This window comes from Ostrea edulis, chromosome 1 (genome assembly GCF_947568905.1).
Source record: "Ostrea edulis chromosome 1, xbOstEdul1.1, whole genome shotgun sequence".
Classification (NCBI taxonomy): Eukaryota; Metazoa; Mollusca; class Bivalvia; order Ostreida; family Ostreidae; genus Ostrea; species Ostrea edulis.
The window spans coordinates 21,070,624-21,094,334 of NC_079164.1; the positions used below are offsets into that span (position 1 = coordinate 21,070,624).

At 35.6% G+C, this 23,711-nt stretch overlaps 2 protein-coding genes and 1 long non-coding RNA gene across 9 annotated transcripts in view; 2 read left to right on the forward strand and 1 right to left on the reverse strand.

Annotated features, from left to right (window-relative positions):
* LOC125663644 (myosin heavy chain, clone 203-like) overlaps nt 1–6,304 on the forward strand; it is a 54,437-nt gene extending 48,133 nt beyond the window's left edge. For all 7 annotated transcript variants that reach the window (XM_048895938.2, XM_048895940.2, XM_048895945.2 and 4 more), the window contains 8 exons: nt 198–341; nt 1,425–1,568; nt 2,061–2,176; nt 2,280–2,346; nt 4,187–4,775; nt 4,931–5,032; nt 5,141–5,247; nt 5,446–6,304. In XM_048895938.2, coding sequence (XP_048751895.1) covers nt 198–341; nt 1,425–1,568; nt 2,061–2,176; nt 2,280–2,346; nt 4,187–4,775; nt 4,931–5,032; nt 5,141–5,247; nt 5,446–5,526 — 1,350 coding nt within the window. In that variant the 3' untranslated portion in view covers nt 5,527–6,304. The remainder of the gene's footprint in view (nt 1–197; nt 342–1,424; nt 1,569–2,060; nt 2,177–2,279; nt 2,347–4,186; nt 4,776–4,930; nt 5,033–5,140; nt 5,248–5,445) is intronic.
* A 5,439-nt stretch (nt 6,305–11,743) lies between these two features.
* LOC125663807 (C-type lectin lectoxin-Lio2-like) lies at nt 11,744–14,710 on the reverse strand. The gene is made up of 4 exons (XM_056142670.1): nt 14,707–14,710; nt 14,378–14,614; nt 13,136–13,279; nt 11,744–13,041 (listed from the first exon to the last, which is right to left on the reverse strand). The coding sequence occupies exons 1-4, from the start codon at nt 14,708–14,710 to the stop codon at nt 12,773–12,775; spliced, it is 654 nt and encodes a 217-aa protein (XP_055998645.1). The 3' UTR covers nt 11,744–12,772.
* A 7,961-nt stretch (nt 14,711–22,671) lies between these two features.
* LOC130051269 (uncharacterized) lies at nt 22,672–23,461 on the forward strand. Its single transcript, XR_008799717.1, has 3 exons — nt 22,672–22,889; nt 23,032–23,090; nt 23,369–23,461. It is a non-coding gene; the product is annotated as an uncharacterized LOC130051269 (long non-coding RNA).
* The last annotated feature ends 250 nt before the right edge of the window (nt 23,462–23,711 follow it).

Below are 23,711 nucleotides of genomic sequence, written 5' to 3' on the forward strand. Positions count from 1 at the left end.
TGTTATTAAAAAAAATGTTAAAATGGACTGTATTTTGCTGGAGCTGTCAGTAGTTCCAGTTGATCAGTGACGTTAAACATAACAAAGCCCTTTCTAAATCTCATCATTTTTCACACACAATGTAAGAAAATAAAAAAAAGATGTGAAATCTGTTACTTTTGTTTAGAATAACAGGACAAGTTTTGAAAATCTTTCAGAATTTGGAAATGATTCCAAAATTAAAAGATGCAGTAGAAGAGAGGACAAAAGAAGTGGAGGCTCTGCAGTCAGAAGTCCAGGATAAGACGGCCCTGCTAGCAGTGGCCCGGAAATCGGCCAGGGAATACAAGGACCAAATTAGGGTCAGTTTTGAAAATGCTTCTCTACAAGATGTTTGAGGACATATTTCAATAAAGTTAAATGTGTAGAAGGGTATAGGTCTTTGGTTATTAGGAAGAATTAATTAGATTTTGACATGCATCTGGAATATTCTGGATACAGACAGGGGTTAGGCTAGACAATTTATGATAGACAATACTGAATTGGAATGGAGTGTTGGTACATGTGTTACCAAATTTGTATGGGTAATATGTAATATATTGACCTGCCCCTGGAAAATGCAGTGGTAAGAGCATCTGATTAGTAAAATAAATCCTCCATTTTCTCACCTGTTCCAGCCATAAATACATTTTTTGCATCATCTACAAAGTATAAGGACTTTTTGTCACACCCTAGAATGTTTTCAGTGTAAGAGAGAGTACTTTGATATTTAACATGTGTATTCCTTTGTGAAGTTCATTATATATATATATATATATATATATATATATATATATATATACACACACACACACACACACACACACACACACACACACACCATGATCCCCCAAAAGTTTAGCTAATGTGAGCATCATAATTATGAGGATTGTGCGTTCTTTTTAGAATTGGAATAGCAAGGGGGCGTTTATAGGTGGAGGGGCAAGTTATTAGGGTCTTGTCATTTGTTGGGTGCCTTATAGAAATTACTCCGTCTGTGTGTCCATCTGTCTGTCAGCATTTTCTATGGCATGTGAAGTTTCCTTGGATTTTCACAAATTTTATCTATACAATACTTGGAATAGGCAGAGAAAGACTCGTTTTTATATTCAGATTTATCATCGTTGTTGTTACAGAGTTATGGAACTTGGAATTTTATAACTATTGATAAGAAATAATAGCACTTTCTATGACACACAATAACCTGAGATTACTTGAGAAGATTTTGAAAGAATTCACAGGTAATGCTCAAGTTAGGAAGAGGCGATCCAATTTCTGGTCTATCGGTTTTGTCATCAGAGAGTTAGGGGAGTCTTTTATATTAAAACATTCACTGTGGAGCCCTATCTACCTAATGTCAATTACTAGTATCTAGTTGGGGCTAAATGCATATTTGCTATTTATAGGCAATGGAACATAAGGTTGCCAAAGCTGAGAAGATGGAAACAGAGATGGAGATGGCAAAGTGTGAGGTGCAGACTCTGAAGAGACTGTTACAGGGAAAAGACCACCTAGTCATACAGAAATCCAAGGCTCTGGACGTCGCAAAGGTTGGTACTGATGACCGCATAAGGGTCAGTGGGCCTTGGTTGAAATTTTTTCTCAAAATCATGTTTATAGGAAAATACTTTTCATTTCAATGAATTTTTTAATACAATGTAGTATATCTTAAAAAACAAAAATGTTCTCAACATGGCATCACAATTAGTTCCAAACTATCAGTAACATTGACATCACAATGCAAACCTGACGAATTTTGTTCAAGAAAATAGTTATGGCTATTCTATATGTGTTATGTGTAATGTAGAATGATTGGAGAATATATATATATATATAAAGCAAAGTTAGGATAATTTCCAAACACTACTTGTATAGATGCATTCATAATGTTATGTGTTTTATGAAAATAGGACAACAGAATATGTATTGTTGTTGTTGTTTTTTAAATCATCTAATGCTAATACAGGGAGTTTCAAACTTCCCTTTGAATCGTTTGTTGTTTATGGTATGTAATGTGACTTTGATGCATATTCTTTATATAGGATGTTATAGAAACAATGCACTTATCCACAGAACCAGAACAAATAGAAAAGATAGTCCTTTTATTGGAAAAAATGGGGACTACCTCAAAAAGTCAATCTATCAATGGAAGTATATGGTAAATATTATAAATTTCTGAGTCTGAAAAATGTTTGAAGTTATTGTGCTAGATGAAGAGGACAACAATATATATGTTTTAAGAATGTTGGTTTGATTTTCAGTGAATCTTCCAATGGAGAGTCAGACAGCAGAAACAAGTCCCACTTCACGCACTCTTCTAAGAGCAAGGTAGGACTTCCTCTCCCTGACCGTCCTTTTATGGCTGATTTCTTGCTGACCCACAGTCCTCTTGTTTCTCTAGTTAGACCTTATATCAGTGACTTGTGTCTCGACTCTTCTGACAATTTTTATGTTCCAGCCATTTCTATAGTGTTATCCTTTTCCATCCTTGCGTCTGTTCAATATATTTCTGCTACAGATGCACACATTCAACTGAAATTTGGTATAAAGATACATCATGAGAATATCCAGGTCATGTTCTTATCTGGATTCGGTTGAATAATATTTAACAAAGTTGTGCCCATTGGACTAAAAAAATTCAAATAATTCCTAATTTCCACTCATTATCTCGTTCATACAACACGTCTACAGGTGACTCGATAACTCAAAGTTCATACAACACGTCTACAGGTGACTCGATAACTCAAAGTTCATACAACACGTCTACAGGTGACTCGATAACTCAAAGTTCATACAACACGTCTACAGGTGACTCGATAACTCAAAGTTCATACAACACGTCTACAGGTGACTCGATAACTCAAAGTTCATACAACACGTCTACAGGTGACTCGATTACTCAAAGTTCATACAACACGTCTACAGGTGACTCGATCTCAGTCATACAACACGTCTACAGGTGACTCGATTACTCAAAGTTCATACAACACGTCTACAGGTGACTCGATCTCAGTCATACAACACGTCTACAGGTGACTCGATAACTCAAAGTTCAAGGGACCTTGATAAAACTTTGAGAGTTCAAGAGATCAAAATTTGAGTCAAATCCAGAAATTGAAGGTCTGACCAATATGGTTCAGATTTATAGCAACTGGAGTGCATTATTAATTTACAACATGCTGGAATTGTTTTGACATGTCCATATTTTAGGTACCGTTACATGTAATTGACTTGATTTTAAGAACACAGAACATTACCTTGCATAGATGAAAAGATTTTTAAAAGTTTCTGTGTTCATTTTTTTTCTCATGTTAAGATAGATGTATATTTACAAGACAAATTTATCGTCAATAACGATGATTCGCAGTCACTCAGACTACACGGAGCACAATCTACCGCATAATCGACACGATTTTCAGTTGCTTTACGCAAAGTAAAAACATTCTAATAATGATGATTCCTTGGCATGTCTCTAAATTTTATTCTCAACATTACTGTCTCGTCAAGTCTACCAGTTGGCTGCAGTAGAATTGTAATGAAAACAAAGCACAGTAGGATGTTTCAATTGACCAATTAAACAATTAACTATCCACCCCACTTGGAAACACATGTGATGTGTCACAATGAAAACATCTAATTAAGGAGAATCCTAATTAACACAGCTGAGCTAGCCCCTGTCATTCAATGCTATCCAGGTAAGGTCCAAGCGGAAATAATTATATACATGAGTGATGGTGCATACCACTTCAAGAGATCGAGAGTGAAAAACCATGAAATATGTTTTATGGGATCCATATTTCACTTTGAGAGATCGAGAACTTCTAGAGGTTGAACGTTTGAGAGATAGAGATATAGAGAGAGAAAAATCGGGACCGTGATTTCACTTTAAGAGATCGAAGTTCGAGTCACCTGTAGTTCGTATTCTTAACTTTAGCCACCTAATTTTGTGATCATACACACTTTTAATGGGGCCAGGTGGTCACTTAAATATGAATTGAAGTACTCACTACTGCCTATTGTCAAACAGCTGCCTAAGCAGCAACTTTGCTGATCTTGCAGAACAATCAGTTGTATGAAGTGCATGATCTTGTTGGTATCATTGTACATGATTCAGTTCATTATTAATGGTCCACTTATTTGAAGATGCAATATATTTTTTTTATTGTAGGCTAAAGATATTGATGTTAATAGGAATCCATACTCATCTGAGCCACAGACTGTGAAAAATCGCAGACGTCCTTTGTCGGGGGGAGGATTTCTTGACAATATGTTAAGGGAGGACACGTCACGACCTAAAACAGCCATAGTGAGGCCGGTCAAAAGGAGCCAATCACTGAGAGATGCTGTACCAATGAAAGGACAATTTGCTGTTTTTGTTAATGGACGGCCAGAGTCACGGTCTAATGATTTAAGATACTCAACTGAGAAAAAGACAAATTCAAAATTCCAACCTTCTGTGGACTACATTATTGGTATGCAAGACAAAACGACGATTAATTCAGGATTGAGTCCTAGAAGTGTTTCTCCCAGGTCACCTTCATGGAACTCGAGCAAAAGCAAGTCAGAGAACTCGACGAGTCTCCAGTCTGTGAACTCGTCAGATAGCTCAGACTCAGAGGAGAATTCGAAAACTCTAGAAGTTTTATCCAAGTTACCAGCCAAGGAAAGGGAGGCAATCCTTGTTCAATACATTGATGTGGGGGACCGAATTGTTATTGCTGTTCCACAGAAACCTCCAAAATATGGCAGAAAAATTGGTAAGTTACACTTCATTCGAATATTGCCAGGAAGGTGTTTCTTCAAAATAAAGTTTTCAAATTATGGTAATGAACGATTTTTATCATAAAGTGAATATTTTTACAATCCAATATTTAACTTTTCATGTGTTGTGACACTCTGGTTTTTGCTTTAGCACCCAAGCCAAAAATATACACAGGAATTGTAAAATACAGAGGTCAATTGGAACAAAAGTATAACTCCAGGATTTATGTTGGTGTTCGATTAGATGAACCAGGTATAGTTTTATGTAAAAACAAAAAATAAGAAAGAAAATTGAAAATAGCATAATATATGATCTTACTCCAAAACTTTTGCTATCATTGAGAAATGATTTAATCTATAGATGGAGACACAGATGGGACTCACAAAGGCAAGCGGTACATGTACACGCCCTCCGACCTGGGCAAGTTCTTCAAACTCATCGATCTGACTTCAGTACTAGACACAAAGGTAATTAGTCAATCCAGTATTTTGAAATTTATGAGGTTTGATTAATCTGTGCAAATGGTAATCTGTACTGTCTAGAGGGTTGGGTCTTTGTGATGCCATTTCCTTAATATTTTGTCAGATGTAGAGTGCCTGTTTGTAATTTGATTTGAATTTTAAAAATTCTCTCAAAGACTTTATTTTAAAATTTTCTTTTTACAGAAAGGAAAATACAGAGTGATTGTCTCAATATTAGCTCACCACATCGATAAAGTGGAGAAAGAAAAACCCACGAGAGCATAAAACTGTCTCCATTACGTTGTGAACATCAGACATTAGGCAATATTGGGGTGCATTGTCAATCACTAGTGTGAGAATAATGTGCCATGGTCAGCCAATCAGAATTTGGGATGTATACTGGACTTCTGATCTAACATGTCAATCATTAAGGTAGCTCCACCCTCCTGTGACTTAATGGTTCAAAGTAGAAAAACTATATTAATTTCGGAATCCAATATAAATAGTGTTTGATTGAATTAATAATCAAACAAAATTTATATGTTGCCATCTTTTTAGAGACGGCAGACATATGTGTATAGTCAAATCAGAAAACTGCACATTTTCGTTAAACAGCATAATAAGAATACTAGTACTTAAAAATTACTTGAAATGTCAAAATTTGAATTTCAAGTTTCAGAATACTTATATAGAATTCATCTTAAAGATATGTTTCTATTACATATATGCACAAAGTTTAATTATAGATTTTGCAAAAACTTTTGATGTCACATGAGGGTGGAGCAACCATAACAGCTATCTGATTTTCATTATTTACAGTCTGCATCCACACCACCAGTTCACAAAGTTTGAATTCCTTAAAAATTAACATACCAAATGTACAATGTTGTAATTCTGTGATTTGTGAATAGACTAGAAAATTCTAAACCATGTGCTTCAAAGTTGCCTATAGGACATAATGAAATGTACAATAATTAAAGCTTACCTGTGATATTAAAATATTTTGTACAATTTTGTGCATATAATTTAAATTGTTTATTAAATATTATATGATATACTGATATTGCAGTGTTTAAATTGTTTATTAAATATTATATGATATACTGATATTGAAACAGAGCGTTTATGTCAGTGTTGTTTATTGAGAAGAATTTACAGATATTGATTCCTTTTGTCATCCACCTCTTTGAAGTGTGTTAGGGGATGGGTTGGGGAGTGGTCATGCAGATTTACAACCTCAGAAAATGCTTGTGATTAGGGATTTTACTTTGAAAACACTTGTAAAAGGCAACTGTAGGAAAAGTAGTTCACCTTTATGGTTGTCATGACATTGATCAGTTCCAAGCTGTATACTTGAAAGCACTTTGATTATTTCTCCATTTTCCAGATGTTGATTGGACAGATTTACTTGTTAGTTTATATTTTAAAACATCAAGAATCAGTTGGAACTTGAATCCAGAATGTCTGGCACTCCATACCATCGTTTCAGCAATCCGAAATGTATAATGCATTTACACAAAAAGTCATAAACTACATTTATTTTATGCGGGCGTATTATGCTATACCACTGTCATACATCTGTCTGTCCCTTTAATATTGTCTTTGCAACTCCTCCTAAACCCTTGGGGGGGGGGGATTTTGATGAAATTTGGTACAAATAAAGATGACAATGTGGAGCTGTGTATATTGCAAGGGGAATGCTGCACCACTATTTTTGAAGGAGTTATGGCCCTTTGACTTAATTTTTTTCTATTCAAAATACATTGTCTTCGCACTCCTCCTAAACCCTTTGAGGGATTTTGATGAAACTTGGTACAAAGAAAGAAGACAATGTGGAGCTGTGCATATTGCAAAAGGAATGCTGTCCAATGTTTTTAAAGGAGTTGTGGCCCTTGGATTTTGTTCTATTCAAAATACTTTGTCTTCGCAACTTCTCCTAAACCCTTTGGGGGATTTTGATGAAACTTAGTACAAAGAAAGATCACAATGTGGAGATGTGCATATTACAAGGGGAATGCTGCACCACTATTGTTGAAGTAGTTGAGGCCCACAGGCACTCAACGTTTTATATATCTATAATTAAAAAAATTGTCTTCCTGTAAACATAATATTATGTTTACAGGAAGACAATTTTTATATTATAGATATTTAAAACGTCGAGTGCCTGTGTTAGGGCCCTTGGACTTTATTTTATGCAAGTACACTGTCTTCGCAACTCCTCCGAAACCATTTTGGGGAATTTCAATGAAACTTGCATGTAGTACAAAGGAAGATCACAATGTGTAGATGTACATATTAGAAGGGGAATGCTGTCAGTGATTTTTCAGAAGACTCTTGTGGCTTTCGAATTGGGAAAAATCGTCAACATTTTCATCAAATTGGGAAAACCTAGCCATTATTGTAAATGTGATAAATATATTATATCAAACACAAATTGATACCATTCTTCTTTTATTTTACATATTTTCTTTTCTTTTCTTTAAGCTCTTAAGATTTTCGACTATTCTTTCTGATCATCTAGAATTGATGCTTCTTTGTCATGCCGTACATAAACTTTTCACATTGAACTTATTTTTTAACAAAAACGTTTATTGGCAGTTTTTATCATTGGGAAAAGTGCAAGTTAAATTGGGAAAAAATTGATAGTTTTTGGGAGGAGAAAGGTCCGATATTGGGACCTGAAATGGTTCTTTAAAATTCATTGGCTGTCACACGATTTGTGAAGGAGTTACAGCCCTTGGACTCAGATTTGTTTAATGCAAAATACATTGTTATTGCAACTCCGACGAAATCCTTTGTGGATAATCCTGGGTCAATGATGTATGCGGGCGTACCATGTACCGGTTTAGCGGTGCCCTATTTTTAACCAGTCATTGAAGTGTAAATCTATATTTGTAATTTTCAATGAATCAATAATTACATTTTGCATCGATCTTGAAACAAATCGTAATGAATAATGGAGAATGTAATTAGTATCGATATGTCTTTCAGCATTTTAATTTTTTTTTTAATTTCAATTGGAATGTGTAAATTGATTGGTTTAGAAAATTATTTTTTTCATTAGGATCGTTTGCATAGGCTCTATAATAAAACCGAAGCAGTGTGTCATCATATTTCATGATAAAGCAAATGTAAAAGTCAAACCTTACCTTTGGTTAAAAATTGAATTATAAAGGACTGAAACTTCAAAATAGCAAAACTGTGTTATGAAGAATCCAAAATGTATTGGGAGTAGCTCATGCTTTTCATAAACCTTTAAGTCCTTAAACACTTTTTAACAGATTACATAATTTATATCTACATCTAAAGACTTATGTTTACTGAATATTATTCAACAAACTTGTGCATTAGGAATACAAGGGCGAGTCAATATGTAACCAGCCTATCCCATTTCTGATTGACTGAAACGGTCACGATTTTCATGCCTTGTTTCAATGTATACATGTTTTATACCTGGGTACAAAATTGCACGCTTATCGAGTCATTTTTTAATAAGATATTGAATGTTAAACATGGCTAGTGATGCAAAGGCATGCGTTTCATCTAAAGTTGAGTACCGTGCTATAATTCAGTACTAGTATTTAAAAGGTACAAGATTGCTACACGTAGCCATGTTCCCCACCGCCGCAAAAAAAGTTGAAGCACAAAAGTTCCATAACTCCTGTAAAATTTGTTCGAATCAAAATGACGGCGCAATACAATCAATTACATTAAGGTGACTAAAATCCTACAAAATTTGAACGAATCCGTTGAGCGGTTTCTAAGGAGTTGCGTCCACGAAGTGCTCCTATAGTGTAGCAAGTACAAATTCAACAAAGTCCCATAACTCATGTAAAATTTGTTAAAGCAAAATGGTGGCACAATATGATCAACTACACATGGTGACTAACAATCCCACATAATATGAACAGAATCCATGGAGCAGTTTCTGAGGAGTTGAGTCCACAAAGTGCTCCTATAGTGTAGCATGTACAAATTCAACAAAGTCCCATAACTCCTGTAAAAATTTTCGAATCTAAACGGTGGCGTAATATGATGAACTACACATGGTGACTAACAATCCTACAAAATATGAACAAACTCCGTTGAGCAGTTTCTGAGGAGTTGCGTCCACAAAGTGAAGTGGGACGGACGCATGGACGCCGGTATTTCTATGTCCCCTTCCGCGTTGCGGTGGGGGACAAAAACAGGCAAGGAAATACACGGCGAGTTAGCCGATGTTTATGAGTCTTCTGCACCATCTTATGCTCAGGTTAAATTCTGAAAAGGGGAATTCAAACTCGGTAGATAGTCTTTAAAAGATGAAGCCAGGTGTGGATGCCACCGACGAAGAAATGTGTAAGAAAGTTCGGTTGATTGATTGATTGAATATTGTTTAACGTCCCTCTCGAGAATATTTCACTCATATGGAGACGTCACCACTGCCGGTGAAGGGCTGCAAAATTTAGGCCTATGCTCAGCGCTTATGACCATTTAGCAGGGAGGGATCTTTATCGTGCCACACCTGCTGTGACACGGGACATCGGTTTCTGCGGTCTCATCCGAAGGACCACCCCATTTAGTTGCCTCTTACGACAAGCAAGGGGGTACTGAAGACCTATTCTAACCCGGATCCCCACGGGAAAGTTCGGGATCTGGTATACTCTGATAGGCGAATTCAGGTAGAAGAAATAGCACAGGCTTTAGGCATTTCACATGGTAGCGTTTCAACAAGCTTACATGATCGTTTAGGTATGTGCAAGATAACAGCCCGTTGGGTCCCCGAATCCTTTAGCGATGAGCAAATGGCAATCAGAGCATCAGTACGCAGCGCCTTGTTGAAGCGTTTTAGATCAAAGGATGATTTTCTTTTGCGTCTGCGGTGACTGTAGATGAGACTTGTGTTTATCATCATGAGCCAGAGAATAAAACTCAGAGTCGTCAGTGGGTAGGGCCTGGGATCCCGAGGCCAAAGAAGTTCAAGAAGCAACCATCTGCTGGCAAGATGATGGCCACGGAATTTTGGGACTCAAAAGGCATTATAATGTTGGAATTTTTACCCAAGAGAAGTACAATAACTGGAGTGTATTATACAAACTTGCTAGACCAGATGAGAACTGTCATCCGTGAAAAACGCCGAGGTAAACTCTCTAAAGGTGTTGTGCTACAACAGAACACCACGAGAGTCCACACTTGCAAAGTTGCAATGGATGCTGTAGTGCGAGACGGGTATTAATTAATACCACATCCTGCCTATTCGCCTGACCTAGCTTCTGGCGACTTTTCTGATTCCCAGACTTGAAAAGGGAAATGACTTCCGGTCTAACGAAGAAGTCGTGATGACAGTTGAGGAGTGGGTCAATGGAAAGGACCCTGACTTTTCCAGTTCTGGGCTGATGGCACTTGAACACCGTTTGTCTAAGTGCATCACACTAGAGAGCAATTACATCGAAAAAGAAGAGGTGAATCTCAATAGGAAATAAGTTAGGTTGGTTACTTATTGACTCGCCCTCGTACCTTACACTGGGTTCTTTTAAATCAATTCACAGATAATATTTTGCAGATATGTTAAATGTTGAATATCTACATGACATGTATTGCAGTTTATTACATTTTGTGACATCACTAAATTTCATTTTGCTACTGCACACGCCATTCTTTTGTTGACAGTCTGATTAAAATCCAACCTTCGCTGAGCTCTCTTGTTTTATTTTGATTGTTGTGTGACACGTGACAATTCAAACTCCGTACAGTGTCAATTCTACGGGACTACTTTCCTCTACGAATAATTGACATTGGAGTTGTAGCGTAACGGAATATACTGAGCTGACCGGAGCTTGGTGACAATTAAAATAAAAAAGAACTAGAGAACATTTGGTTTTAATCGGACTATGTTGTTGGTGATGCAACAGCTGGAAATTCAACTTTTTTTTTATCAGCAAGCCATTAGAAGGAATGTTTCCTGTTTAAAGTTGAGCTCACTCCTCAGACTGTAGAGATTAGTAGGTCTTTTGTGTTCGTCTTTGTAATTATCAAAGAGAAAAAGCAAGACCCCAACAAATAAAAGGCTTGGAATTGAGCTTAATATTTTGTGGCAAAATCTGCATAATTTGTCCTTATTTTCAATGAAAAGAACAAATTTACTTCTAAAGTTTTATTTTGGTCATTTCAGAGAATCTGAATGATGTATATAGCTACCTTTAAAAAACAACTATGTTGAAAAAGTCTCAGGATTTGACGTATTTAAAAAAAACCCACATTTTCTTCACTGTTTTAAAATATAGGGTATACATAATACTGATGGAAATTACATCAAATTTACAAATTTCATTACAAATAATAGAAATTTATATCTAATTAGTTTATCTCCCATTTATTTATTTTGATTCCAAGTGAATTATTGTTCTGAGGGACAAAGCTGGAAAATACAATACGTGAAATGTAAGTGCAAAAAGGTCAAATTCAACCCCAACACTGACCCCCCCCCCTTTTTAATTTATTTATTGGGGGGGGGGGGGTGTTGTTGTTGTGATTGATTGATTGAATATTGTTTAACGTTTCACTCGAGAATTTTTCACTCATATGGAGATGTCACCATTGTTGGTGGAGGGCTGCAAATTTAGGTCTATGCTCCGCGATTACAGCCTTGGAGCAGTTACGGATCTTTATCGCTGCCACACCTGCTGTGTTTGTTGTGATTTTGTATTTTGTTTTACATGTAAACATATAGATACAAATAGTAATGATAATAATAATAATTTAGTGGCGGATCTAGAGGGGGGTCAAGGGGTTGGACCCTCCCCTTTTTTTTTCTCCAGAAAATTTTGCTTAAGTAGATTTTTGAAAACCCGCATTTTGAGGGTGGAACCCCCTTTTGAAAACCAAAATTAATGGTAGACCCCCCGCCCCCCTTTAAATAATTCCTGGATCCGCCCCTATAATTGATAATATCCTTTATTTAAACACGATAAGGTATACTTAGTTTACAAAGCTAGTTCACATTGTGGTCCTAAAATCATATGTACAACCAGCAGTAATATACAAATACAATCAATTATTTTCTGAGGTATGTAGATTTAAAAAGTTTCTAATGTTGCGAGCAGTAAATTGTATAAGATGTTTGTCCGAGGGAAATACAATGCACTGCTTTGATTTAGTCTAGTAGCTCTACTGCTAATTTCATGAACATCTATAAATGATAAACATGAAAATGACCTGGAGTTGAACAATTTAATACTTTCAAAGCAAGAATGATAGTCCTATAATTAAAATAGTCAGCAAGGTTCATTTTAAAAGTTACGGCACACATCATTTCTAACGTGCAAAAAACAAAAAATCCCATTTAAAATCGCCCTCGCGGCTCACTTAATTTGAGATTACCTTTGATTCCCATATTGCCCCCAAGAAAGCACTATCATACTTAGTCCGTATTTATTTTAGTCCGGTTTTTTTTTTTTTTTTTTTTTTTTTTACTTTGATGATGGCGTAGTATACCAAAGTCGATGCTGATTGATGTTAAAAAAAACTCGCAAATTGTGCACGAAGAAAAACATTATATAAAGGCATAGTGGGTAAAACTGGGGTCATTCGGACAACTGACTCTCTCTGTGGCGGGAACAGTTTTTGAAGTTTTAGTTTTACCGCAATTAACACAACACGTGCTTATAATGACTATTATAAGTAGGACTATAAGAACGGCCCCGGAGTAGAACACCCACATCCAATGCTCTGGCAAGGATTCACGGTCCCCACACTCTTCTACGGTCGTCTCCGTTTGTCCCGAAACCGTAACTGCGACTTCTAACCCTGCTCTTTTTGGTTCTGTGAAAGATAATTGTAAATTATCAAAGTAATTTTCTGTATCTGATAAAGCTGGGGGGAATAACTTTACGCGACTTTTTGGTTGTAGACTTACGGTATTCACAAATGAAGCCGCTGGTCTCGTGACAGTCGGAGTATATCCACTTCAGTCTTTCAGTGGACAGCAGTTTCGCACACGATTGACCGCTAATTGCGTTTATAGGCCTGTAATACCAGCTGCTGTAGTTGAATATCTGACCTATAAAAAATATTTGCTCAGATGATGAGAGTTGCTATGAACAAGTGAGACGATTGTCGTAAGCAATAAAAATGTAAAGTCGCACTGTTTTGTTGTGTTCTGGAATTCGTAGATGCACATTTTATCAAAATGTGAAGATCTACACATATGTATTGATTGAATGAATATTGTTTAGATATATCGTCCCTCTCGAGAATCTTTCACTTATATGAAGATGTCATTATTGCTGGTGAAGGGCTGCGAAATTTAGGCTTATGCAGGGAGGGGTCTTTATCGTGACACGGGACCTCGGTTTTTGTGGTTCCATCCGAAGGACCGCCCCATTTAGTCGCCTCTTACGACAAGCAAGGGGTACTGAGGACCTATTCTAAACCGGATCCCACAAAATTTTTAGCTTCAAAGAAAGACTAGATCTTATTTTATTTCAGAAAAGAGATTTTTTTTCAAATACAGTTTCACTTTTTTGTCTCTAACAGTGGAGTATCCGACATCAAAAGCAAGCTGCGATTTTTCAAAGGTAGGTAAAATACAACTTTTTGAGAACATTTTTCTCTGTAAAATTACAGATGCAACATTGGAAAAACAACATATGTCTGTCACTTGCTACCCATATTGATGATAGACAGTTCCCCGCAAGTCCATGATCCGACAATCTTTAAGATTAAAAAGATCCGACATTCTTTAAGATGAAAAATAGCCATGTTAGGTTGAAATACCGAAAGGACGGGAGTCACCACCTCCATGATGCCATGGAGGTCATGTTGGTCAAATTAAAGAGAATAAAAATTGTTCTTACACAAAAGGACACTAAATCTGAAGCAAAAAGCACATCACAGCTGTCAATTTTATGTTGAGGAGGGGATTTCAAATATATTCCTCGTGATATATAGTTCTAGGGAAATAAAATCGATTCTCTGTTAAAAAAAATATCAATATTTTCAAAGGGATTCTTTTCTGAATCGCAGGGAGATTATTGGCGTTTGAAGGAAAGAAAATATCCCAGTTTCTATTATAAATACCTCAACCAGCGACACTTCATTTATAAAGAGAACTGTATGTATACAACCCTACCATTATCTACTGCAAAATCATTTTTACCGTTAGTCCATCTCCACTGTTGAGAATCTGTTTTATGTAACCCGATCCAATAGTCTGTGAAAGTTACTTCCGCCCGATACAGGAAGAGAATGTAGAGAAATTCTTGCGTGTTTGCGTCGTCCACAGTGACCAAGCTCCCATGTCCGATCCGGCAGTAAGAACGAGCATCATCCCAAGACAACTTCTTACTGTGGAATTCAAAGTCTCTGCAGATATGGCGAACTCTGAACTCGTCATCTGTAATTTGATAATGATATTATAAATAACAACTTAATGTTTAGAAGGGTCAACCCAAGTCAAATTGGTTAATTTCATATTCTACGTGTTGCCCATTTTCCTACAAAGTTTTGCAGTATGTCGGTATAATATTGTTATATATGGCAAGCCCTTTTACTACATGTATTTATTCGAAAAATAAGATATCTCTTTGAATTAAAGAGATATCTCTTATTTTTTAAAAGAGATATCTCTTTAAAATGAGAGATATCTCTTAATCTTAAGAGATATCTCTCTAAATAAGAGATATCTCTTTCACTTAAAGTGATATCTCTTTCACTTTAAGAGATATCTCTTTCACGTAGAGAGATATCTCTTATACTTTAAGAGATATCTCTTTCACTTAGAGAGATATTTCTTTCACTTAAAGAGATATCTCTTTTACTCTGAGAGATATCTCTTTTACTTTGAGAGATATCTCCTTCACTTAAAGATATATCTCTCTAAGAATTCCTAGAGAGATATCTCTCAAAGTATAAGAGATATCTCTTTAATCGTTGAAAAAGAGATATCTCTCAAAGAGAAAGAGATATCTCTTTCCAATATTTTTATTAGTTTGAATACGTAAGTACTCCTCCCTAAAACAGAATCCCGCCAAAGCAAATCTTACCATGATGGCTGGGGTGTTGCTAAATCGCGGAACGGAAAATGGAACGGAAAACATATGCAATAATGTCATGAGGAGGTCAACATTTTGCAAAATCAAAAGGCTTATTTTGAACAAGGAATGCAGAAATTTTAGAGAGAACAGGAAGTCATCCTCAGAATCCACCATTTCATATTGATACTTCATACTAAAGCATTATTATGTATTTTTACACGGTGTGTTTTACGGATGAATATACCAACAGGCGCTTGCTTAATATTTTGCATATAGTAAGTTTTAATGAAAATATTAAGCAAGCGCCTATTGGCACCATCTTTTTGGCTTTGTCACCCCCCCCCCTCCCCAGATTTTGACAGTATGTAGTTTCACAAATGAAGATAAAATAAATAAGGTAACATACTGAAAAAGACTTGAATTATAATTTATTACTTTATTCTGGCTGGTATGGTAAGAAAAGATTTTGTGAGCCCATCCAATGAATAAAAGGTACACCCCCTCCCCCGAAAACAACATTGTAAAAGATAAAATAATTCTTTGAACAATTTTCCCTAAACATAGCCTTTTCAAATCGAACGTGCTTTTAATCGAACTACATATGTTTAAGATAACTAAACTTGAATTTAGTTTCTACACCTGGTACAATATACATCTATGTATCAAATCAAATTTTAAAGCGAACGAGTCAGGTGTGGAAAAAAGTTTTGCTTCATTTGGGATGAATCTATGTGAAAGTTCGTACATTTACCGATATCCTGCGGATTAGTGTTGAAACTTAAGAGATACAGCAGGAAAGAAATATTGAAACAAAACCAATGTTAACTAGGGTGAAGTTTACGACCAATAGTAAGAGGAATTGACAAATTTATTTCATAATATATGAAGTAGCTAAAAACCTAATACAGAATTTATGCTTGAATGGAATTAAGTCATCTCATTATTAATCCAAATGTTAAGCTATACAAGTATTGAGTTTAAAAATTAACTGCCAGAAGTCCTCACTATTTAGGATTGGAGTGTTGCGGTTACTAAGTATCCTGTTAGTTAAAAAATGATAAATCAGACAAAAGATGTTTAACTTGTTGACTAAGATCATGAATTATTATTGTTTTATACACATCACACTCCTTGTTGTAAGTACACACATACACGGTATTATGTGTAAATACGTGGACATGTGCGTTAATGACGTTTTGCAAACCGGGGGGGGGGGGGGATAAACCACGTGTGTTCTTTTCATTCTCTACCCATAGATTAGATTCACTGCTCGCTAACACCTCTGTCATTGCCGAAATTTCGAAATTCTTGTAAAATGCCTTGTAAATTCTTATACTAACGTTTAACTAAATTCGATTAATCAATTTACAATGCAAAATTTTAAGATAAAGTTGTTTTATCGCTTGTAAACAATTCCCAAATTGTTGATTTTAATCAAAATGGACCCCCACCCCCTCCCCTGATTTTTACCGTTATCTTATCTACATTAATCATTCTAATTCTTAAATTCTGTTCCGTTTCGTTTTCCGTTCCGCGTTTTAGCAACACCCTGATGGCTGCAATCCCGTGGGAAGATTTTGCCTTTTACCGCATGTGAAATGTATACATGTACAGGTAACAGAAAACAAAGACAATAAATTGATGAAATATGCGAGCTAGACTAGATTTCGCCTCTCGGCAATTTGACAATGTTACCCCAACCACCTCTTCAACCTTTCCCGCCATTTGTAAGCTAGAAGTATTTTGCTTGGTTAAAAAATAGGGTTACATCATTTCACTGACAATGCAACAGGGAGAAGTCATTATGATCACCGGGGGGGGGGGGGATCTAAAGAGATATCTCTTTATATTAAAAAGATATCTCTTTTTGAAAATTTAAAGAGACATTTCTCTAACTTAAAGAGATATCTCTTTTTACATCGATAGAGAGATATCTCTTTACACTAGAGAGATATCTCTTTCACTCTGAGAGATATCTCTCTAGCTTTGAGAGATATCTCTCAAAAAGAAAGAGATATCTCCCAAGCTTAAAGAGATATCTCATTTGCTTAAAGAGATATCTCTTTAATCAAAAGATATATCTCTTTTGTTTAAAGAGATATCTCCCTAGCGTAAAAAGATATCTCTCTAACTTACAGAGATATCTCTTTAACCAATAAAGATATCTCTCTTATTTAAAGAGATATCTTATTTTATGAATAAATAGTAAAAAGGCTTGCCATAGTTATATATAACAAGAGGCCCATGGGCCACATCGCTCACCTGAGTCACCTTGGTCCATATCAGAAGATTTTCCATATCTATTTGCATGTAAAACCGTAGTCCCTATTATGGCCCCAAACCTACCCCTGGAGGCCATGGTTTTTGCAAACTTGAATCTACACTATGTCAGAAAGCTTTCATGTAAATGTGAACTTCTTTGGCCCAATGGTTCTTGAGAAGAAGATTTTTAAAGATTTTTCCTATATATTTGTATGTAAAACTTTGATCCCCTATTGTGGCCCCATCCTACCCCAGGGGGCCATGATTTTAACAAACCTGAATCTGCACTATATCAGAAAGCTTTAATATAAATCTCAGCTTTTCTGGCTTAGTGCTTCTGGGAAGAAGATTTTTAAAGATTTTTCCTATATATTTGTATGTAAAACTTTGACCCCCTATTGTGGCCCCATCCGACCCCCGGGGGCCATGATCTTAACAATTTATAATCTGCACTATATCAGGAAGCTTTCATATAAATCTCAGCTTTTCTGGCTCAGTGGTTCTTGAGAAGAAGATTTTAAAAGATTTTTCCTATAAATTTGTATGTAAAACTTTGATGCCCCCCTTGAGGCCCCATCCAATCCCCGGGGTCCATGATTTTAACAAACTTGAATCTGCACTATATCAACAACAACAAAAAAACGAAGAAAAAAAAATGACCCCCTATTGTGGCCCCATCCGATCCCCGGGGACCATGATTTTAACAATTTAGAATCTGTACTATATCAGGAAGCTTTCATATAAATCTCAGCTTTTCTGGCTCAGTGGTTCTTGAGAAGAAGATTTTTAAAGATTTTTCCTATATATTTGTATGTAAAATTTTGAACCCCTATTGTGGCCCCATCCGACCCCCGGGGGCCATGATTTTAACAATTTAGAATCTGTACTATATCATAAAGCTTTCATATAAATCTCAGCTTTTCTGGCTCAGTGGTTCTTGAGAAGAAGATTTTTAAAGATTTTTCCTATATATTTGTATGTAAAACTTTGACCCCCTATTGTGGCCCCATCCGACCCCCGGGGGCCTTGATTTTAACAATTTATAATCTGCACTATATCAGGAAGCTTTCATATAAATCTCAGCTTTTCTGGCTCAGTGGTTCTTGAGAAGAAGATTTTTAAAGATTTTTCCTATATATTTGTGTGTAAAACTTTGATCCACCCCTTGGGGCCCCATCTTATCCCCGGGGGCCATGATTTGAACAAACTTGAATCTGCACTATGTCAGAAAGTTTTCATGTAAAAATCAGCTTTTCTGGCTTAGTGGTTCTTGAGAAGAAGATTTTTAAAGATTTTTCCTATATATTTGTATGTAAAACTTTGATCCCCTATTGTGGCCCCATCCAACCCCAGGGGCCCATGATTTGAACAAACTTGAATCTGCATTATGTCAGGAAGCTTTCATGTAAATCTCAGCTTTTCTGGCTTAGTGGTTCTTGAGAAGAAGATTTTTACAGTTTTTCCCTATATATTTGTATGTAAAACTTTGATCCCCCCTTGTGGCCCCATCCTACCACCGGGGGCCATAATTTGAACAAACTTGAATCTGCAATATGTCAGGAAGCTTTCAGGTAAATTTCAGCTCTTCTGGCCCAGTGGTTCTTGAGAAGAAGATTTTTAAATGACCCCACCCTATTTTTGCATTTTTGTGATTATCTCCCCTTTGAAAGGGACATGGCCCTTCATTTGAACAAACTTGAAAGCCCTTCACCCAAGGATGCTTTTGGCCAAGTTAGGTTGAAATTGGCCCAGTGGTTCTGGAGAAGAAGTCGAAAATGTGAAAAGTTTACAGACAGACGGACAGACAGACGGACGGATAGACAGACAGACGGACGCCGGACAAAATGTGATCAGAATAGCTCATTTGAACCTTCGGTTCAGGTGAGCTAAAAATGGTTGACAAAAACAAAACTGGTAGTCATCTAATATTTGCGACCTATAGTTTAATTCTTCACTGCTTCAATTCGTGCGTGCTAAATTTCACACACACACGTGCGCGCGCGCACACACACACACACACACACACAGAGAGAGAGAGAGAGAGAGAGAGAGAGAGAGAGAGAGAGAGAGAGAGAGAGAGAGAGAGAGAGAGAGAGCAATAATCAGGCAAAGCTACATGTACATTTTTTAGTATATCAATTTGGCGTTTCATACTAGCTTTACCAGAGTGAAATTTTGCATAAAAAAGATTATCCAAATGGTGTATTTTAAAGGTTTAGAAGCGGAATATACAGATTGAGAATTCAATACAGAATGTATAAACCAAGTGACGTGTGTGTGTGGTCATTGGGCCTTCTTTCCACTTTTGGCTCGTGGTGACGACCTTTCATCAGGAGGAAATGGTCCTGATCATATAACCACGCCCATCCTTATCGTCGTTAGCCACGGGTATAATATACTCTTACTAGAATGTGACCTCATAGTCACTGTTACCATATAAACTAACCACACACAAATTAGCAGTAAGCCAGGCTAACTTTTCGGGCAGCCGAGCGTTTAATTAATAAACAAAACTATACATGTACAATGATTATAAATCATAGCAAATGCAATATTGCATAAAATGAAATACAGCTTAATAAACATTTAGCGTTTACCCTCATCAAAAAACATTACTAACCGCCCAGAAAAAACCATAGATAAAAAAGGATTATGAAAAAACTATGGAAATCTGCGTCCACACGCCGGTGTTAATAATGTCTAGAGAGTGAATACTGGACGTGTATTCTTTAGCTGTAATTTATTAATAAAAATACTATTTAATAAATTGTTGAAAATAAGGTGCGTCTGACACCGTGAAAGCGCTGACTTAGAATGGCTATTGTTAACCTTCTCTACCTTGATATCTCAATAACTATCTGATTGGTCGTCCTTTGACCACCCTGCGTATCATTACGCCAAAACATTCGAACACGCTTCTATCATACAATGTTTTCCCGCTATTTTGCGAAACGCGGGAAAACTTTATTACTGAGTCTAGTAGTACCTACCAACCAGGCACGGCTTGCGACGATGATCCTCATGTGCCTTGTCAATATCAATATCAGTGGGAAAACTATTAATTTCCACTCAATATAGTTGAATTTAATTAATAAACAAAGAAAATGTGTATGTTGCCACCTTTTTAAAGATGTCTGACACACAAAAAACATAAGAAAATCACACATTTTCGCTATACAGAATTATAAAAATAGATAAAGATTTGTTGAAATGGCGAATTTTAAATGTCAGCGGCTAAAAAAAACCTGCCAATTCATAAATATATATAAATTAATTGTGGATTTTAGGGAAACCATTGCATAACAGGCATGCAGTAGAAGAGAAATACCAGCATAGGAGTTATTGCCCTTGACAACATTTTTTAAAATTATGAATAATTGATTATCTATGGGAAAAAATTCAGTATCAATAATTTACAATTTTTTTGTTTTATGCCGTGAATAAAATTCCTCTGAAAGATATATTTCTATCATACCTATGACATTACCAACCTTTTTTTAAAAAAAAATCTCTAGTTTGAAAATGTATACATTGTAACATGTTTGAACTGAATTTTTGTAATCATAACGTCATAGCATTTTGGTTTTTGTTATAAAAACGTAAATTACGAGCTGGGAATTAAAGTCAGTTTGAAAGAAATTCAAAGTATATTTTCAAAGATAATTAAAATATTTGACTTACCAGCCGAAGTAAAAGACACAATCAGTAGCAAGAAAATTGGACAAAGCAGTTTTTCAGAAGCCCGCATACTCTCTCTCTCTGACATTGATATTTAATATTGAATGTTTTCATTGAAATCCCAGATTTTATGAAAATGACAGTCATTTCAGGTAAAAATAACTATTCATATATTGCATTAAATATCAAAGATACCCTTCTCGTGTCATGTACCGTACACTTATACCAGAATATACACATACTTTGTTCGTTATGGTAACAAAGGAGTTAAAAGTTCCGGGATATGAACGATTACAGAAACTAACACGTGACACATACATGTAACAACACCCCGTTATTATGAAAGGATCAAGGTAAGAAAATGTCCCGAGTTGACATGAGCCCTACCTAGTGAATATCGGTTCATAATACTGTGTAGATATTGAAGGATTCATCATAAAGGTATCCAGGTCCCATTAAATTTGATACCAAAGCAAAAGACCCTTTAACTTGGTTTGGTTGTCTTTCCAAATTCCGAACTTGTTCATAAGTAAATCGTTTCACTAAACCCATGGTTTATAAACAGATTACCGGTAGGGAATATTTATTAAATTTTTCAGAGCGATCATGCCGTCTCAAATGAAGATGAAGATTTTGAAGGAATCTAGTGCATGTTGTCCCGGTATTCTGACTGTAATGCAGTCCCGTTGACTTACTATAGAGAAATCTCCCAAGGCAGAAACTCATTAGTTTTACACAGCGTTAACAAGTGCTATCAAGTGATTTTTTCATTATATACATTAAAAACCTTTGTTTACAAAATTTTACCTATTCAGAAATTTTCTGGATAAGATAGTAACTTCATAACATAAAATTGTGCATTAGTGCACACATAAGAAAACTTTAAGCACAAGAATCTCGTAAGTTGTCAGAACTTTTGTTCGAAACTTTTATATAATACAGATGTATGCACTAAATATTTTCAAATCACAAAAATTTAAAACAAGATATGTCCTTGAACTCACCCCTTATTCATTAGAATTTCTCAAGTGCATAAATGGCTTTGACCTTCATGTTAATGACCTTGAATGCAATATAACACTATACATCCTATAACGTAATCGTCATACCAAGTTTCAAAGAAAAGAAATGTAACATACATACAAGTTTGTGCCTTTTAATGAAATTGAAACATACACATCACAATGAAATGTGAGAGATGAAATTCAGACAAAGGTGATAATCTTAATTAAGAACTCTAATATTCATGCGTACCAACGAGTCCCGAATTAGGTGCTGGTGAAGGGGGGCGAAAGTGCGAAGGAGAATTTTAAATTTAAGGAGCTGTGGTAGAGCATCCTTACCCGTCTGGAATAATAAAATGTTTAATTTATATTATTACATGTGTTCAGTGTTTTTAATTTTACGATAAATAATCTCAGCTTAATACGTGCAATAAATACACAAACAGGTTTCCATAGTTGGAATTGAACAACTTTTAATATTTGAGTATTTCCCTTATGGCCAGCTATAGTTTAGGTTGGTTACGGATTGTTTTTCATGGTTCATCGGTTCGTTTCTTAATTATTGGTCACATGACAGTTCTTGGTCAGAGTAAGATTCAGTTTGAATTTAGAAATTGAATTGGGCAGTTGTGTCATACTTTAGTTGAAAACTTTGGACATTTGGACTTACAGACTACAATCTACTAATCAGGTCAGTTACTAATTATGTTAAGGATTTTATGCATAGAGTGAGTGAGAGTAAGAGTAGTATGATTATTTTATTTCTATTTATTTCATAATGAGTGTATTGCTTCAGAAATCTGAGTAATATATATGTTTGTATTAATTAATAGATATACACCAGATCTACACATTACTATAGATCCATCCGGATTCTAATACCACATATTTGGTAAGAGTGTGTTATGTATTGTTTAGGTGGTGTTTGATATGTTTGTCTTACCATTATATGTTCTGGACAGGTTCTTCGTTTAAATGCATAATATTAAGTAAATTTGATTAATTTTGATTTTATATTAATGATGTGATCTGATGAAGAAAAGACAATTCTATTTATGTGATTAATGAAGCTTAATATGGAATTATTTCTTTGTCATGTCTGTCCGTGATTTTATGTCGTGTCATATGTAATGTGTGCATGTTTAAAATATTTGTTATTACTTGTTGTAGAATCTTTTGGATGATATTTATTGGATAACATTTGGATGATCTGTGAATGATGTTATTCTGAGCGATTGTGATAAATAAACCTTGTGACCGGTATACTTGTTTGAGTAATCACCCGGTAACAGAGCGATACATTACTTTCGCTCCTTCACTTTGCGTTTTAGCTCCTTTGCCCTCTTGACTTCGCTTCCTGACCACGGATTTTCGCATGAAAAAGTTATCAATTTCCACGTGATGTAGTTTACTTTAATCACTATACCAAGAATACATATATATAGTCACCTTTTTAAAGATGGCAGACTTGTTTATACAGAATCAGAAATTCGTATATATTCAGCAGAATAAA